The sequence below is a fragment of the Eubalaena glacialis genome, chromosome 1 (genome assembly GCF_028564815.1).
Source record: "Eubalaena glacialis isolate mEubGla1 chromosome 1, mEubGla1.1.hap2.+ XY, whole genome shotgun sequence".
Lineage (NCBI taxonomy): Eukaryota > Metazoa > Chordata > Mammalia > Artiodactyla > Balaenidae > Eubalaena > Eubalaena glacialis.
The window spans coordinates 197109082-197127728 of NC_083716.1; the positions used below are offsets into that span (position 1 = coordinate 197109082).

The following is an 18647-nucleotide window of genomic DNA, read 5'->3' on the forward strand; positions in this document are numbered from 1 at the left end:
TTTGCACATATCTTTTTCCTTGCACTTAACCTATTTTCTATTTTGTGTCTCTCTCTACCGTGCATTCCTAGCGTGTTCTTCACATAAGGTAGACTCAATAAGTACTTGTTAATAAATGAATTAGAAGAGGAGCTTTCCTATTTTAAGTACAGTATCATATTGTCAAAATTATTTTTCATTTAGTTAGAGGGAGCAAAATTTACCTTGTTAGTAAATTTTGAGGAGGGGAAGGTCAGCATGAGGACTTTCTCGATAGGGGGCCCTTTGTCATCTGGACAAGAACCATGGCAAACCTGTAGTACCACCTGCCTCTGGTGGACCTTACAGTTTCAACCATCTTGTTTGTGAAGGCCGTAGTTCTATGTTTAGCTTAGTGATGGTAATATCAGCTATTTGGTATATGATAACATTTTTCTAATGTTTGAAAAAAATTTTTTCTCATTGTTTAAAAACTCCAGTGTATTGTCCTGGAAATAGCAACATTATCCAGCTGTGGACATGTGGACCTGTACACTATATCTTTAGTACCGTTTCAGTTAAGAGAGAATGCATAGGAGAAGGTAACACGGGCCACAAAGAATGGATAGCTTTATTTATTTACTTTAAGAATTTGAAGGAAATAAAATGTGATATCTCAGCTTTCTATCTAAAGCGTATCAGTGACCCTTTAAAGAGCCTGTAGTTAGTTATATCTGATAAACACATAATAATGAGCTGAATTTTAAGGACTTTTTTCCCATTACCCCCTGCAGCTTTGCCCTGTCAGATGAAGCATACAGATCCCTAAGAGATCAAGATAAAGACCAGTGTATTCTGATTACTGGGGAAAGCGGAGCAGGAAAAACAGGTAAGCCCACCGGACAACCTTACTTTCTCCTATAGAAGGGTAAACGCTGCACAGAATGACAACGGCAGAGCGGGTGGGTGGAGCCTCATTAGCATGAAGCTCACAGGGCTCATGCTGGGAAGGCTAGTGATTAGGATCCTGGAATGTTCTCTGGGAAGGACTTACCTCATCTCTTACATGAAGGAGCAGGCACCTATCAAAAGGGTTCCAACCAATGCGGGAGTCTCTTTCTGGATTCTAGACCTTTCTGTTGCAGTTCCTGCGTACTTCAAGGTCTTTTACCTTCCCTCCAAGACACCAAGGTCTAGTGCGAGGTCTCACCACTTCCCTAAGGAATGCCAGACTGTTTGGGTTTGGAGATCCCACAACCATAGACTATCTCTGCTAAAAAGTGAGGGAGGGCACCAGGAAAATGCTGGATTTCGCTGTAGAAAAGTCTTCCTCTGAAGCCTGAAGAATTGAGATTTTTGTACACATTTTTAGACAGGCTGGCAACCTCCCCATAAAACAACCCCTCAAATGGGGAGGGAGTGTGCTTTTTTTTTCTTGTGCTTTTAATAAAGGCAATCTGTGTGATTGTCTTGAGTGAGAAAGTGATTTTACACATGGTGCCCAGCTACCTGGAAAACGTTCAAAAGAGCTGTGATCTCTGAGCCCAAACTTGGACAGGTTAGAACTGCTGTTGTCAGTAGGTTTCTTTGATGGAACTGATGAGTCCATGAAAGAGGAGGATGGTATTTTCATAACTGGTTCATCTGTAAGATGTTCTTGTTTTATAGATAAGACTTTGATCATTGGTAATTTCTGCTAGTTTGCCAAAGTGGGATTTAAATGCTTCGACTTTACTTGGCTATTTAATTATCAGATTAATAACTTTGATTTCCTGATGCTCAAGAGAAGAAAATCCCCCGTGGATATTTCAGTCAACTGACTGAATCCATTTTGTTCATTAGCCCTTAGTTAGATTTGTGCCTTTAAAGTCTCCCTATCTGCCCTGAAATGGCTTTTCTTTCTATACCTATTTCTTCCTCCACTTTCTTAAGGAGTACCTCTTCCCTACCCCTCAAAGTAGCTGGAGAAAGAATGGTTAGATAAGATATGTCCAGCTCCCTTCCCGGAGCCTTTGGAGACATAGTGCACTGTTTCTTTGCAAGGTTGTGCAGGTTCTAGGCTCTGGGTGGGCAGAAATGGAGGGGGAAAGAGTGGCATGTAAGAATCTAAGGTAACAGAGAGCACAGACTCATATAATTGGAAGGGATCTTAGTTATAGACCATCTAGTGTAGGGTCCTCCCCAGGGACAGCCAAACTCCTTTTGTAGTGATGCAGGGCTCACTGCTTTGTAAGGTGGCCTATGGACTTTGTCACACAGGTTTGGTAACAAAAGTTCTTCCTTACCTAGAGATGAATTCTGCCTCTATGTATTCGTCTTAACTCTGCAGTCTGGGACTTTACCAAATTAGTCTACTTTCTCTCCTACAGGACAATCACTTAATTCTTTGAAGTCATCCATCATATCTTCCTAGGGCTAAAAATCCCTTTTCTTTAAAAATTTCTCATGTGATACACATTCATTTATTCATTCATCTAGGAAATAATTCCTGAGTACCTACTAGGTGAAAGGTACTGTAGTAGGTACTAGTGATACATTGGTGAGCCAGACACCATTCCTGTCCTTGTCAAGTTTATAGTGTAGTACAGGAGATAAACAATAGCTCTATGCTACATATGTACATACATCTAAATGTATACATGTATACATACAATTTATATACAAAACATTAAGTGTAGTGAACTGTACACTTGTAAGGGTGCTTATACGAACATGTAACAGGAGGATTGAATCTCGTTCCCAAATTCCTCACTGTCATGGTCATATTATTCCAGAATCTTCCCAGTTGGTCAATATGCTTTATAAAATTGCATCCCAAGAAGTAAACAGAATACTTCAAATTTGCTCCTGGTTATTGTGAAACTATTGCCCTCTTAATGTGGATACTAGACTTCTATTAATGTGGTACATGTATTGACTCATATTGGTCTTTTCATCGAGCAAGATGTTATAGGTTTCTTGTATATTAACTTCTGTTTGGTCAGATTTTCTCAGTTGGGTATTGTTCAACAAAATTATTTTAAGCCTACATGTAGAATCTTTTGTTTATGATTCTGTCCCCTCTCATAGAACCACTGCCATGCCACTGGGAAATAATAATAGTAGCTAACTTACATGAGCACTTACCATGTGTTGGGCATTGTGGTTAGCATATTGCACGTATGAGATAAGTATTCTTCTTATCCCCATTTTTATGATGGGGAAATTGAGCCACACAAAGGTTAAACAACTTGCTTAAACTTACACAGTGAGTAAGTGGCAGAGCTGGGATCTTGAACGCAGGTAGATATATAGCTCTAGAGACCCCACTTGTCTTAGCTCAGGCTGCTGTAACAAAATACCAGAGACTGAGTGACTTAAACAACAGACATTTATTTCTCATAGTTCTGGAAGCTGGGAAGTCCAGTCAGGGTGCCTGGTGAGGACCTTCTCTCTGTGTCCTCACATGGGAGGAGAGAGTTTAAAAGTGAGCGTGAGCAAGCTCTGGTCTTCTTCCTCTTATAACGACATTAACCCCATCACTGAGGCCCTACCCTCATGTCCTCATCTAAACCTAATTACCTCCTGAAGGCCCCATCTTGGAGGTTAAGGTTTCAACATATGAATTTCAGGGGGACACAAACATTTAATCCATAGCACCATTTTTATCCACTATGCTAAGCTGTATCTTCATACTTTGAACATGATTCTTTTTGAGTGCCATTAAACCCATTGCCCTTGTTGGTAATTTTTTTTTAAAACTAGCCTCCAGTGTCTCTTTAAGGCAGGGATTATGTTTTCTTCATCTCTGTGTCCCTATAGCCTGACTTAAGGCCTGGGACCCATTAGGCAATCACTACATATTTGAATGATTGAATAAATGCCATCCCCCAACCCGAGCCTCCTCCTGTGTCTTAATTTAAGAAATTGACAAAAATACTGAGTCGGACCAGGACAAAGACTGATCCTGACAACTGAAAATTGAAACATAGTTAATTCATTAAAAGGTAATTTGGGGGAATTCCCTGGCAGTCTAGTGGTCACGACTCTGAGCTCTCACTGCTGAGGACCCGGGTTCGATCCCTGGTCGGGGAACTAAAATCCCATAAGCCTCGTTGCACGGCCAAAAAGAAAAAAAAAAAGTTGTGTGTTGATTAGTTCTGGATCATCTTTCCTTATCTTTCTATATTCTCTCTAGGGGGGTCACAACTAGTCTCAGATTATGTTTTTGCCTCCTAAACTATACACTCCACTCAGTACCTCTTACTTTGTCTCCCAGCTTACACATCCAGTACCTGCTTGACAAGTCTATGTGGGTCTCTCAGAGGCATCTCAAACTAAGCATGCCCTAAACCGAACTTTTGATTTTACCCTCCTACCCAAACTTCCTGGTCTCAATAAATGGGACCACCCATCAGCCTAGTTTCTCAAGCTAGAGATGTAACAGTCATCCTTGATATTTTCCTTTTCTGTATCTTCCACATGAATCCCATTTTCTAATCTTGTCAACCCTACCTCTAAAATATATCTCATGCCAAGTTCTTTCTTCCTTTTCTTTGTATCCATATGGCGACTCTAGTTAGACCAAGCCACCAACCATTACTTCCTTTGAGGACTGTTTGTAGCAATATCTAACAGGTCTCTTCTTTTCCCCCATGCTTGCCTACAGTTTTTTTTCACAGACACCAGAATGATCTGTAAAACTGAAAACTGGATCAAACGCTTGGCCTGTTAAAAAAATTTTGTTTCGAGTTACCTTTTTGTGTGTGTGTGTGTGGTGAGAACTTTTAAGATCTACTCTCTTAGCAACTTTTTTATTTAGCTTCACCGCACGGCATGCAAGATCTTAGTTCCCTGACCAGGGATCGAACCCGTGCTCCCTGCAGTGGAAGCACAGAGTCCTAACCACTGGACCGCCAGGGAATTCCTCTGAGCAACTTTTAAGTATACAATACAGTGTTTACTGTAGTTGCCATGATGTACATTAGATCCCTAGAACTTCATCTTATAACTGGAAGTTTGTGCCTTCTGACCACCTTTCACCCATCTCCATTTCCCCCTTCTCCTTCCCAAACCAACAATCTACTCTTCTCTTTGTTTCTATGAATTTGTCTTTTTTTTTTTTTTTTTTAGATTCCATATGTAAGTGAGATCATACAGTATTTGTCTTTCTCTGACTTATTGCAGTTAGTATAATGCCTTCATGGTTCATCCGTGTTGTCACAAATGACAGGATTTCCTTCTTTCTTTTTTTTTGGCTGAACAATATTCAGTTGTGTATGTATATGTATATATATATATATATATACACACACACACACCACATTTTTCTCTATTCATTCGTCCATAGACAGACACTTACTTGTTTCCATTTCTTGACTATTGTAAATAATGCTGCAATGAACATGGGAGTGCAGATATTGCTTCAACACAGTAATTTTTTTTACTTTGAATATATACCCAGGAGTGGTATTGCTGGATCATATGGTAGTTCTATTTTTAATTTTTTGAGGAACTTCCATACTGTTTTCCATAGTGGCTGCACCAATTTACATTCCCACCAAGAGTGCATAAGAATTCCCTTTTCTCCACATCCTCTCCAACACTTACTTCTTGTGTTTTTTTGATATTAGCCATTCTGACAAGCGTGAGGTGGTATCTCATTGTGGTTTTGATTTGTGTTTCTCTGATGATTAATGATGTTGAGCATCTTTTCATGTGCCTGTTGACCATCTGTATGTCTTCTTTGGAAAAATGTCTATTCAGGTCTTCTGCCCACTTTTTTTTTTTTTTAACATCTTTATTGGAGTATAATTGCTTTACAATGGTGTGTTAGTTCCTGCTTTATAACAAAGTGAATCAGTTTTACATATACATATGTTCCCATATCTCTTCCCTCTTGCGTCTCCCTCCCTCCCACCCTCCCTATCCCACCCCTCTAGGTGGTCACAAACCACCGAGCTGATCTCCCTGTGCTATGCCTTCTGCCCATTTTTTAATCGGATTGTTTGGGGTTTTTTTGGTTGAGCTGTATGAGCTATTTATGTATTTTGGATATTAACCCCTTATTGGTCATATTATTTGCAGATATTTTCTCCCATTCAGTAGGTTGCCTTTCCATTTGTTAATCATTTCTTTTGCTGTGCAGAAGCTTTTTAGTCTGATGTAATCCCACTTGTTTATTTTTGCTTTTGTTGTTTGTGCTTTGGGTGTCATATCCAAAAAATCATTGCCAAGACCAGTGTCTAAGAGTTTTCCCCTATGTTTTCTTTTAGAAGTTTCACGGTTTCAGGTCTTACATTTAAGTCTTTAATCCATTTTGAGTTAATTTTTGTGGGTGGTAGTTAATTTTTGTCAGTTCCATTCTCTTACATGTGTATATCCAGTTTTCCCAACACCATTTATTAAAAAGACTGCCTTTTTTCCATTGAATATTCTTGGTTCCTTTGTCAAATATTAGTTGACTGCTTATGCATGGGTTTATTTCTGGTCTCTTGATTCTGTTTCATTCATCTATGTGTCTGTTTTTATGCCAGTATCATACTATTTTGATTACTGTAGCTTTGTAGTATAATTTGAAATCAAGGAGTATGATGCCTCTAGCTTTGTTCTTCTTTCTCAATACTGCTTTGGCTATTTGGAGTCTTTTGTGCTTCCATATGAATTTTAGGATTGTTTGTTCTATTTCTGTGAAAAATGCCATTGGAATTTTGATAGGGATTGTATTGAATCTATAGATAGCTTTGGATAGTATGGATGTTTTAACAATATTAATTCTTTCTGTTCACGAATGTGAAATAGCTTTCCATTTGCTTGTGTCACTTAAATTTCTTTCACCAATGTCTTATCATTTTCAGTATACAGATCTTTCACCTCTTGGTTAAATTTATTCCTAAGTATTTTATTGTTTTTTTTTGCTATTGGAAATGGGATAGTTTTCTTTATTGCTTTTTAAAATTGTTTATTGTTAGTATAAAGAAATGCTACTGATTTCTGTATGTTGATTTTGTATCCTACAACTTTACTAAATTAGTTTATTAGTTCTTACAGTCTTTTTGGTGGAGTCTTTTGGATCTTCTGTACATAAGATCCTGTCATCTGTAAACAGAGATGACTTTACTTCTTCCTTTCTGTTTCTGACGCCTTTTATTTCTTTTTTCTTGCCTAATTGCTCTGCCTGGGACTTTCAGTACTATGTTGAATAGGAGTGGGGAGGGTTGTCTTGTTCCTGATCTTAGAGGAAAAGCTTTCAACCTTTCACCATTGAGTATGATGTTAGTTGTGTGCTTGTCCTGTATGGCCTTTATTATGTTGATGTATATTCCTTCTTTATCTAATTTGTTGAGAGTTTTTATCATGAGAGGATGTTGAATTTTGTCACATGCTTTTTCTGGATCTGTTGAGATGATCATATGATTTTATTCTTTTATTCTATTAAAATGTGATGTATGTGTTAAATGTGAGATCACATTTATTGATTTGCATGTGTTGGACCGTCCTTGCATCCCAAGGATGAATTCCACTTGATCATGGTATATGGTCCTTTTAATGTGCTGTTGAATTCAGTTTGCTAGTATTTTGTTGCGAATTTTGGCCCTTATATTCATTAAGGATATTGACCTATAGTTTTCTTTTCTTGTAGTATCCTTATCTGGGTTTGGTATAAGGGTAATGCTGGGTTTGGAAGTGTTCCCTCTTCTTTGTATTGCAAGAGTTTGAGATAGTTCTGGTCCTGGGCTTTTCTTTTTGGGAGGCTTTTGATTACTGATTCAGTCTTCTTAGTAGTAATCGGTCTGTTCAGATTTTCTATTTCTTCATGATTCTAGGAACTTATCCATTTCTTCTAGGTTGTCTAATTTGTTGGCATATAATTGTTCACAGTAGTCTCTTATGTTCCTTTATTTCTGTGGTATCTGTTGAATGTCTCCTTTTTCACTTACAATTTTATTTATTTGAGCCCTTTTTCTTTTTTTCTTGGTTAGTTTGCCAATTTGATTTATTTTTTCAAAGAACCAACTTTTAATTTTGTTAATCTTTTCTACTGCTTTCTTATTCTCTGTTTCATTTATTTCTGCTCTAATCTTCATTATTTCCTCAAAAAAACTGTGTCTTCTGCTAAGGTTGGGCTTAGTTCTTGTTTTTCTAGTTTTTTGAGGTATAATGTTAGGGGTTTTTTTTAAGATCTTTCTTTTATTCTTGATGTATGCATTTACAGCTATAAAATTTCCTCTTGGAACACTCTTGCTGCATCTCATCAGTTTTGGTATATTGTTTTTCCATGTTTGTTTGCCTCAAGATTCTTTTTACATAAAAATATTTAATAGTTTCCATTGCACCAAAATATAAGCCAAACCCCATGTGCCTGTTACACAAGATTCTGCTTGATCTAGCCTCGACCTTGTTCTTCACCTTCCCCTCATGCTTTCCCCCCTTCTAATGGCAGCTCATGTTACTTTTCACTGAAAGGCTTGCTCTTTATTGTATGTAGCCAGTGTCGTTATATAGAGTTTCCCACCCCTTTTTAGATCATTCATTTGAACTCTGGGTATAGGCTCTTACCACTGTTTACTCAGAAATTTGTGATATCTTTGGTTGTTTAGAGCTCTTTCTTTCCAGTAAGAGCTTTAAGAGGACACTGGTATCTTGGGGGAAAGCTTCTGCTCCTTCCATGTCACTAACCAGTTCTTTTCTTGTGAAACAATTTAATTCTTAGAAGCAATACAGCTTCTTGTTTGCTTCCAGGTTAACCAGTGAAAATGGTGGCAAGGCAAGTTAAAAACTGTGTCCCTTGACAGAAGTCATTTGTATTGGTGATGTATCTCATGCCACCTACCCCTACCTCAATCCCTTTGACTGTTTCTATAAGCCTATTCATTTCACATATGTTTCCTTTTTTAAAGCATAAGGGAGGAAGAGATTTTCCTAAGGCTATTAACTTTTTTAGATTTTTACTCATTCTTCATCATGTCTAAAGACTTCTTTGAGTATCTGATGGTTTCAGTTTGTTCCTGAGTGAGTCATCAGAAGTGGGTTGTGGTCACTGGTTTGATTGGTATTGGCCAGTTCTTCATCTCCTCTGGAACATGTGTTCCAAGAAGACAGCACATCCACTCATGAGCCATGTTAGTATATGACCTCCTCCTTCTCAGAGAGTTGTAAACCATACTGCTTCCTCCTGGAGCAAAATTCCATCTCCTGGTAGGCTCATGTACCTTCTTTATTGAGAAACTGAATGGAGGTTGCTGTTACTATTTCACAGGGAAGGCATTCATTCTTTTCTGAGAAAAACAAAAACACCTTATTCCTCTGGTGGAAATCTAGTGGCACATGGAGTTCATTCTTCTTTTCTATATTTTTCTCTTCTCTTTTCTCTTCTATTTTTCTAGTCAATAACTTGTCCTCTTTGTTTCAGTGTCCCATTCACCACTTGAAATCCTATCGTTTTCCCTGGATTTAGTCCTTTCTAGGACCCCTTTGCCCTCTGTCCTAAGCTGAAGAATGGACAGCTGCTTCACAGGGTCATCACCTCCTCCTCTGGTAGGAAGCTCTGTTTACAGGTGCTGTTTCAGCAAGAGGCTGGAGAGGGTACCACAGACACCCTGGAGCAGTACGTCTCAAACCTTCCACTGGGAAGCACCAGGTTCCCTTCTCTTGCAGTCTGCTGCTGACCAATACCAGAAAAATAAAATAAAAGAAGACATAGAAAATTCAGGCCCCAATTTCTGGTTTTAGTTTCCACAGACAAAATAAACTACCAAATTGCTACAAAAACTTCTCAACGCCTACTCTCATGTGTAGATAGACCAGTAGCAGTCCCTGGGCCAACCAGCTTTTGAGTAGTACTGGTCCTCAGACCGTACTTTGAGTAGCACTGTCCAGAAGTCACTCGAAGCATTTGTCTTGTTTTTGAGCTACTGTGCTTTTTAGGTCTGGTGATGTTTCACTTGTCCATTATCACTAAAATCCTGGTGCTGGGCAGTGGACACTACTCCTGAGAGCTGCTGTTTTTAAATATCTACTCAGCTATACTCTTTGGTAGCTGCTCAGCCCTTTCTTTTCATTTATAGATCCCAATAGCATCTCCTACCTCTCCATTTCCATAGAGACATTTAGTGTTTTACTTATGTATTCCCATCTTTTTCTACTTTTCTTTCTTTTTGAAAGCAGGGGTACAGAAATTGTTTCAAATTGTATTAAGGTTTTAATTGTCACCAGACTATAATTTTGAGTAAAACATAGACTTTGTGTTGTTTAATGTCTCTGTTTCATGGAGATTACTTACGGGAAAACGAAATGATGGAAAATAATACAGAGATTGCAGTACAGTGTGTGAGGAATTTCAAGAAGAGGTTTAATCTCAATTCTGTGGGGAAGAGGAATGCCAGGCCATTTTTGAAATGTCACATTATCTTAGTCACCAAAATTTTTTTGAATACATGTAGCTATTAGCATTTTTATGTTAGTGAATGAATGAAAGAAGAAGAAAACTAACATTTATTGAGGGCCTGGAATGTGCTATGTACTTAACGTATAGTATCTCTTTTCAGTGAGAGTTTTTGCTTAATAGCATATACAGAACCACCATGTAGTATCAGAGGGCTCATTTTATAAGAAGTAATTAAGTTAACGAGGTTGTAAACCCCCCTTGGCAGATGATGATGTTATTGGTGTTAAACACTGGAGACACTCTTACACTGTAGGGTTGTATAATGTGGGCACTCAGGGAGAGGCGTGAACATTTTGAATCCTTTGGGGTCCTATTTAATTCATTACTGCTGTGCTAAATAAAAAATTCATCATGCCTCATAAAAGTGCCCAACTATTTCTAGGCAGTGAACTCACAATTCACTATCATGAGTACAAACAGTTTGTGGAAAATCATTCAAGCACTGATGGGGGCAGGGAGGCAGAACATGAGGGAACCATCATAACTGCATTTTTCCAAGGACATCAGAGTAAACTGTGGGCCTGAGAAGATGATCCTGATATAAGAAAGCATTATAAATTATTTGATTTCTAATTTTACAGTTACATCAGTTTCTAGGAACTCTGCAGCCATCTGCTAAAAGAGTTATGAAGCCTGCCTTGCTTGTTAAGACCCTTGGTTCTGAACCCCAAATGACCTTGTACTGCTTTACATCTGTGATAGTTTTCTGACTTGGTCAGCGACAGAGATGTGACTGACTGACTGTAGCCTAAACATCCATGAGCGTTTTACAATGCTGAATGTCTCCACATGGAAGCGGAATAGCTAAGCAAGCTCAAGGCCAAAATGTCGTGAGCTTTGTTTTGTTTCTTCCTCATGTGAGAGAGGCCTCTCTTGACTCACGTGTTTTATATGAATTACCAGATTTTGTGGCCAACTTTCAGAAGCAAAGCAACTTACATATAGTTGTATTTCAATAAAAACATTGCCAGTCATGATTCCTCTTGGAGCAGAGGCTGTGTTTCTCATTGCAAGACCCACGTTTTTGGTACAATGATTGGGGCAGTTCCCAGCTGCCTGTCGGGTCAGTTTGGATGTGCTGCAGCTGGGTGATTTTGCAGCACTGCAGAGTCAGGACTGCTAAAAAAGGGTGTTCTTCTATGTTTCAGAGTCCTTGTTTCATTGTGTACAAACATGGCTTGCTTGATTTAGGCAGTCATACTCTTTAGGTCACTGGACCACGAGACCTTTGTAAGCATAGTCCCTAGAAAAACTTGGGTGTCTTAACCAAGGAGATAGAGAGGTATAGAAGTAGATAAATATGTCAGTATTTGTGTGTGTATAAATGTATGGCTTTCTCTATGCTGTATGACATATATGACATAGTTTATATGATATGTATGTGACCTATGATATTACTTGTATCTATGAATGCATGCATCGATATTTGTTAACTCCTGGATAAATTTATTAGCTCTGAAAAAAAAGCTCAGAATAAGCCTTGCTTGTATTCCTACCTTTTTTTCCTGACATAGTATCTATGTGGAGCCTGCTCGATTCCATGCATAGGTTTTCATACTTGCCCATGAGATTCCCATCCTTTTGTCCTCATGGTTACAAATGTCTTTCATTGTTTTCCCTTTCTCATTCACTGATTGCTATTTCACAATGTTTTCTTACATAAAGAATATTATAGTATATGAATTTATATGATTATATGATTACATATTACATAATTATATAATAACATATAGTAGATACTATTCACAACCCAGTGCAAGGTACCAGAGTATACAGAGTTAAATTAGTTATCATTCTTACCTTAACAGGAATTTAAAATTCCCAGAATCATAAACGATCATCTACAACCCCTTTCCATTCTTTATAGAAATGAATTCTGGTCTAGATATTTTGATCTAGAAATGTTTTGTTATAGGCCATTTGTTCATTAGTGCAGGATATCTGATAACCCTAGATGTTCTACTGTTTTCTGGTAAGAAGATATTTTGACTTTGAAGACTTCATATTTTGTTTGTCCAACTCAATGCATTTTAAAATTCAACATTCAAACATATATATGTGCATAAATCTACATATGTAAAGTATCTGTGAGTTAGAGAAAATGATGAACTAAGAATGAGTTCTAAGCAATGCTGTTATGATTTGCCAATTTTAAATGCCAGTGTTCTTATATCTAGAATGGCAGTGCTTTTCAGTATTTTGAGTACATGTGAAGAATACACCTTTTTGTCCTAAATAGAATCCTTTTATATTTTTACAGCAAACATGCAAGACATTGTCACTGAGAGTAGGATTACTAGATTAATGTATTCGGTGTACTCAAAAGTATTGCCTTGGAAAATGCTTAAGATTTTATGCTGTGCTTGCCAAGGTCATGTTTAGTTGGCTCCTATGATAGTCAACATGATTCAAGAACTAGGCTTTGCAGTATGGAGGAGGATGATAATTTAATTCTTGATTCTCCTCAGAAATACAATATTTTTCATTCATAGAGGTTATTACATAGAGTTTTGGTTTGGATAAATATGTAAACATTTGAATAAAGATCCAAATTTATTTGAACTTTAGCACAGAAGAGCCAAAGGAAATGAAGCAGAAAACCTCATGAGATAACTGTTACTTCCTGTTTGCAGCATGGTGAAATATAATGAAAACAGTCCTCTAAACTACATTGGACCTTGCAACTTGTCCGTACAGGTTTACTTACTTTTTCTAAAGTAGTGACTATCTCATAAACTACTTGAGTTAAAGATCAAGTATTATGTCAGGAAAAAAATAATGAGTTGTCTCTTTTAGACAATGAGACTTTGGAGAAAATTACCCTTAATCCCAGCTTCCAAAAATGAATTATTAAAATGAGCACAGTAATAGAATTCCTGAAGATAGTTAAGAACCTGAGCATAAAATCTTTTTAACAACTTAGAAAGAAGGATCTTCGAATTATATTTAAAAATGATATTTGAATTACTTAGATTTTAAAGTTAATAAAACTGATTCCTAATTTCAGTTTAAGTTAACTCATCTTTACATCTCAGTAGATATTGTGGGTTTACATACAATTTAACAGCCATATGATGTAGATCCAATCCAAATTCCAATAGATCTGCTCCTGGCGCCATTTTTAAATAGATTTGACCCTGAGAGAATTTGATGCCATTTAGTTCAGGCCATTAAAAGGTCTCTGAGAGGTCACATCAATTCTAGCAGCCACCAAAGAGTTCTCATTCTTGGTTGATCACCACCCCCACCCCGTCTGCTCCCACACACATACACACAAAGCAGTTTGTCCATGGTGTCCATCCTGGACCAGAACAGAACTTCCAGAGAACTGGGTGTAGCCATGTATCTGAGGTTTGAGGTTTGAGGTTTGGCTGCAGTGAGGTTCATAATCACTGGAATAAGCAATATAGGATGGCCTGGACTTTTACTATTTCTTGCCAGTTTACCTAAAAGAAAACTTAGCTTTTCATCTAAAATATGTACATATATATTTGTGTGTGTGTGTTTGCCACCATCTGGAGCAGTTATTTTGCCTATAAATGCTTCCACTCTTCTAATAGCGTAATGGGTAGGAAGGCTAGAAATTCAAGTCAAGGAAGAATATACATAATACATGTGAGAGTGTAGGTGGGGATGGGGAGCAAAGAATGCTGCTGAGAAAGCAGGATGATGAGAAAGCCTGGAGGTGAGTTGTTTCAGAGGCCAGACTGTAGGGTTGGAATGTGTGGGCGATGCAGGAGAGTTGGCCCACAGTTGGAGACCAGGTAGCACAAGATGTCAGGAATTGGCTGGGAGGGCAGCCTCACCTGACTTTGAAAGCCAGGGAGCCTAGAAACAAAGTATCCCAAAGTGACAGAAGAAGAGTTCCAGTGTGAACCGGTGGGTAGAGGAGAATGTAGCACCAAGAAGTGAAATGAAATGTAATAGTATATAAACTCTTTGTTCATGACTGAGGCCCGTTCAGCCCGATGGAGCAGCAGAAGTGTGTCCAAACAGTTCACCGGCCTTTAGATAGTTAAACCCTGAGAACGTTGGAAAACGTAGCTCAGGAACTTTACACAATGGAGGATGTGTTAAGGGACTATGCCCTTTGGAGGGAGGGTATTGCAAAGATGCAAAGACTGATGTTTCTCAGTTACAGTCTTTAAAAGGAGACTGCAGAAATCCACCATCACAGACCACCAGAGAATCTACCTGGACCCATTCTCGTCACCCAGAAAGCAAACTGGAGGGAGATTTAACTCCAACCATTGAAGAAGTACCCAGCATCCCACCGCAATCCTCAGCTCCATGAGATCGTCTGCTTCCTCTGCGCCATATTTGCTAGCACTCCCTTGAGAACTTTATGGGACCTGCATAGATTCTTGGTGCTCTGTGGCTCCTGTTATTAGTTGATGCTTTGGGGTTGTATATAGGCCCTGAAGCACACATTGGGCAATGCGCCCAAGGTCGCATTGCAACTGTTCATTTATTATTTCTTCAGTGGTGGGAAATGGGCTGGAAGTCACCTGCAGGTCTCCCTGTGAGAAAGAGCAGCGTTGAGATTTGTCCCCTTACACCCATAGGTAGGGGTACTGCCACGCACACCTGGGGAAGGCTTTCCTGCCCTCAGACAGTGGCACCAGAGCAAAGAACTTGCAAGAAAGCAAGATTTGGGGAGATTGGTTTTTCTTGCCTTGACTGCCTGGACCTGGGCCCATGTTTTATTCTACTGACATTTAATAGTTGAGTATTTCCCAGATCCTGATTATGGAACATTAGAACTAGGACAGCTGAATGAGAAACAGATTCTATGGCAAATAAGTTTGGGAGATGGTGCATTCTCCATCTTTTTCCACGATGCACATGCTCCTTTAAGAAGCCATTTAAAAAGGAAACCTATTTCACTTCATCTAACTTACTGTGGCCCCAAATTCATTTGACTTTAGACTTCATTTCCCCTGAATATCTATTATCATTCCTTGGAACTCAGTATTAAAAGGATCAGGTTCTTGGAAACAGATGCTGAGAGGAGACATGTACTAATAGGGGAAGGATAAAACCAAATTTGGCCCACCTTACCAGTCTGAGCTAAGAATTCTTCATATGCCTCCGGTGGCCTGCTTCTTTTAGCAGGGAACTTGTTCTACGCGTGAATCCTATGAAAACAACTAGAAGATGCCCTGGAAAGTCTGTATTTCTTGTATTCAAATCCTTAAGATTAGTTGCTTAGTTTTTTAATCAATTTGAAGAGTAATTAATTTAATCTGATTGTAAGCAAACCAATTTGATTTAGAAACTATTTTGGAGGAAGGGCAGTTCTTTTAAATTTAAAAAATACATTTGATAAAGACACCAGGTTATCAAGTTAATTTTGACTTGAATCACCTATGTATAATATAGTATTTGTATATAAATGATTGCTTTTTTAAAAAATTTATTTTTTATTGAAGTATATTTAATTTACAATGTTATGTTAGTTTCAGGTGTACAGCAAAGTGATTCACTTATATATATATACACATACATACACACACACATACATACATATATTCTTTTTTTTTTTTTTTTTAAATTATCTGCTCAATCACTGGTCTTTAAATTTTATTTATTTATTTATTTATGGCTGTGTTGGGTCTTCGTTTCTGTGCGAGGGCTTTCTCTATTTGGGGCAAGCGGGGGCCACTCTTCATCGCGGTGCGCGGGCCTCTCACTATCGCGGTCTCTCTTGTTGCGGAGCACAGGCTCCAGATGCGCAGGCTCAGCAATTGTGGCTCACGGGCCCAGTCGCTCCGCGGCATGTGGGATCTTCCCAGACCAGGGCTCGAACCCGTGTCCCCTGCATTGGCAGGCAGATTCTCAACCACTGCACCACCAGGGAAGCCCCATATATTCTTTTTCAGATTCTTTCCCATACAGGTTATTACAGAATATTGAGTATAGTTCCCAGTGCTATACAGTAGGTCCTTGTTGTTTATTTTATATATAGCAGTGTGTATCTGTTGCTCCCAAACTCCTAATTTATCCCTCCCCTCCTTTCCCCTTTGGTAACCATAGTTTGTTTTCTATGTCTGTGAGTCTGTTTCTGTTTTGTAAATAAGTTCATTTGTGTCATTTTTTAAGATTCCACATATAAGTGATATCATATGCTATTTGTCTTTGTCTGACTTACTTCACTTAGTATGATAATCTCTAGGTCCATCCATGTTGCTGCAGATGGCATTATTTCATTCTTTTATAGCTGAGTAGTATTCTGTTATTTGTATATACCACATCTTCTTTATGCATTCATCTGTCAATGGACACTTAGGTTGCTTCCATGTCTTGGCTATTGTAAATAGTGCTGCAGTGAACATGTATCTTTTCGAATTATGGTTTTCTCCGGATATATGCCTGGGAGTGGGATTGCTGGATCATATAGTAGCTCTATTTTTAGTTTTTTAAGAAACAATTGCTTTAAGAAGATAGTCCTCCTCAGATTTTGTTGGCTATGTTTACTCAGCCAATTTTTTAGCAACCCAGTGATAACCTTTAAGCACAATTTCTGTTATATCTGAATCAATGACATGTCTGAATAGAAAGCATGAATATTTTAAAAGGTTTCCAAAACGTTCTTTGCTCCCAGGAGTGAAGTCATTTGAAAACACTGTTAGTGGGCCTTCTCTCCCAAATCTTTTCCCCTGAAAGTTGAAAAAAAATTTTCTGCTTAATTTATTAATATGGCTTGTTTTCATCCACAGAGGCCAGCAAGCTTGTTATGTCCTACGTAGCAGCTGTTTGTGGAAAAGGAGCAGAAGTTAATCAAGTCAAAGAACAGCTTTTACAGTCCAACCCAGTCCTGGAAGGTAGGATTTTCTGTGTACATTGGGTCGGTGTGACTCGAACAGTAAATCCAGTTTTCAGGGCACTTCCGGCACCTGGTGTGCTGGGAGGTGGGCTGGGAGGGGGAGAGTCAGGCCCAGACCTGCTGAGCAAAAGGTAGCGGCATCCTAGGAACTCCTGACTTCACGCACTTGAAGGAGGGAACGCTTTACTCGTGTAAAAGGAGCTCTCCCACTTGCAATCATTTTTCTCCCTTTTAACTTTTATTTGAATTACTTACATTTTGCTTAATAATAATCAACTGATATTTGCATTTGACTTGACAGCTGGGATAAACTTGGTGGAAAAGAGCAATGTGAGGGCAGTGCTATTTTATCATTCAGGATAACACCCATGGCTGGTGATTTCTGTTGTCAGGGAAACCAAGGCTATGCCAGAGAAATATTTAAGGACCAGTTTTCTCAGGGTTACAAAAAGCCTAAACCTGACTTTAGAGCTCAAATTCTGTGGTTGGCCATCTGTGTCTGTTAGTCAGCTTGGGCTGCCATAACAAAGTACCATAGATTGGATGGCTTAAACAACAGAAATCTATTTTCTCACACTTCTGGAGGCTCAGAAGTCTAAGATCACCTGCTGGCAAGGTAGGTTTTCTTCTGAAGCCTTGGCTTGTAGGCAGCTGCCATCTTGCTCTGTGCTCACATGACCTCTTCTTTGTGTGTGTATATGGGAGGGGGAGGGGGGATGATGGGCAGGTGGGCGCTGGCTCCTGGCCTCATCTCATTACCTCCCAGAGGCCCCATCTCCAAATACCATTACATTGGGGGGTTAGAGCTTCAAAATATGAATTGGGCGGTGGGGTCGGGTAGGGACACAAACATTTAGTTCATAATACCATCAGAAAACAAAGCCAGAGATAAGTCCCCTTCTGCCATGGAGGTTGGCGTAAACCATCAGTATAAACCATCCTTATGTTGGAAACAGTAACTCAAAGCCTCTTCCTATTGCTGGAAAGCCCTTTGCCTTGCTTTATATTGTAAGCATGCCAGTGTTGTCATTTAACACAGTTGTTGGGGTAGAGTAGGTTTCTCAACCTTGGTGCTGTTGACATTTTGGACTGGATAAGTCTTTGCTGTGGGGTGCTGTCCTGTGAAGTGTAGGATGTTTAGCAGTATCCCTGGCCTCTAACCACTGGGTGCCAATAGCACCCCTGCCTCTAGTTGTTACCATTGAAAATGTCTCCAGACAATGCCAGATGTCCCCTGTGGGGATCAAGACCACCTTGATCAGAATCTCTGGTCTAGAAGAGTAGTTTGGTTCAGCCCTTCGTTCGAAGTCATGGAAGGTCAAGATTTAACATGGATTAAAGCAGAACTGCTCTGTGGGGGGAGACCCCCCCCCCGCCCCAGTATGGAGGAACAGAACCTGCCCATTGTCTTTGTTACTCAGGCCTAGTCCCTCCTTC

At 39.0% G+C, this 18647-nt stretch overlaps 1 protein-coding gene across 3 annotated transcripts in view; it reads left to right on the forward strand.

Annotated features, from left to right (window-relative positions):
* MYO1B (myosin IB) overlaps nt 1-18647 on the forward strand; it is a 185902-nt gene that overhangs the window by 88788 nt on the left and 78467 nt on the right. For all 3 annotated transcript variants that reach the window (XM_061185944.1, XM_061185927.1, XM_061185935.1), the window contains exons 4-5: nt 753-847; nt 17104-17208. In XM_061185944.1, the coding sequence (XP_061041927.1) occupies nt 753-847; nt 17104-17208 (200 nt within the window). The remainder of the gene's footprint in view (nt 1-752; nt 848-17103; nt 17209-18647) is intronic.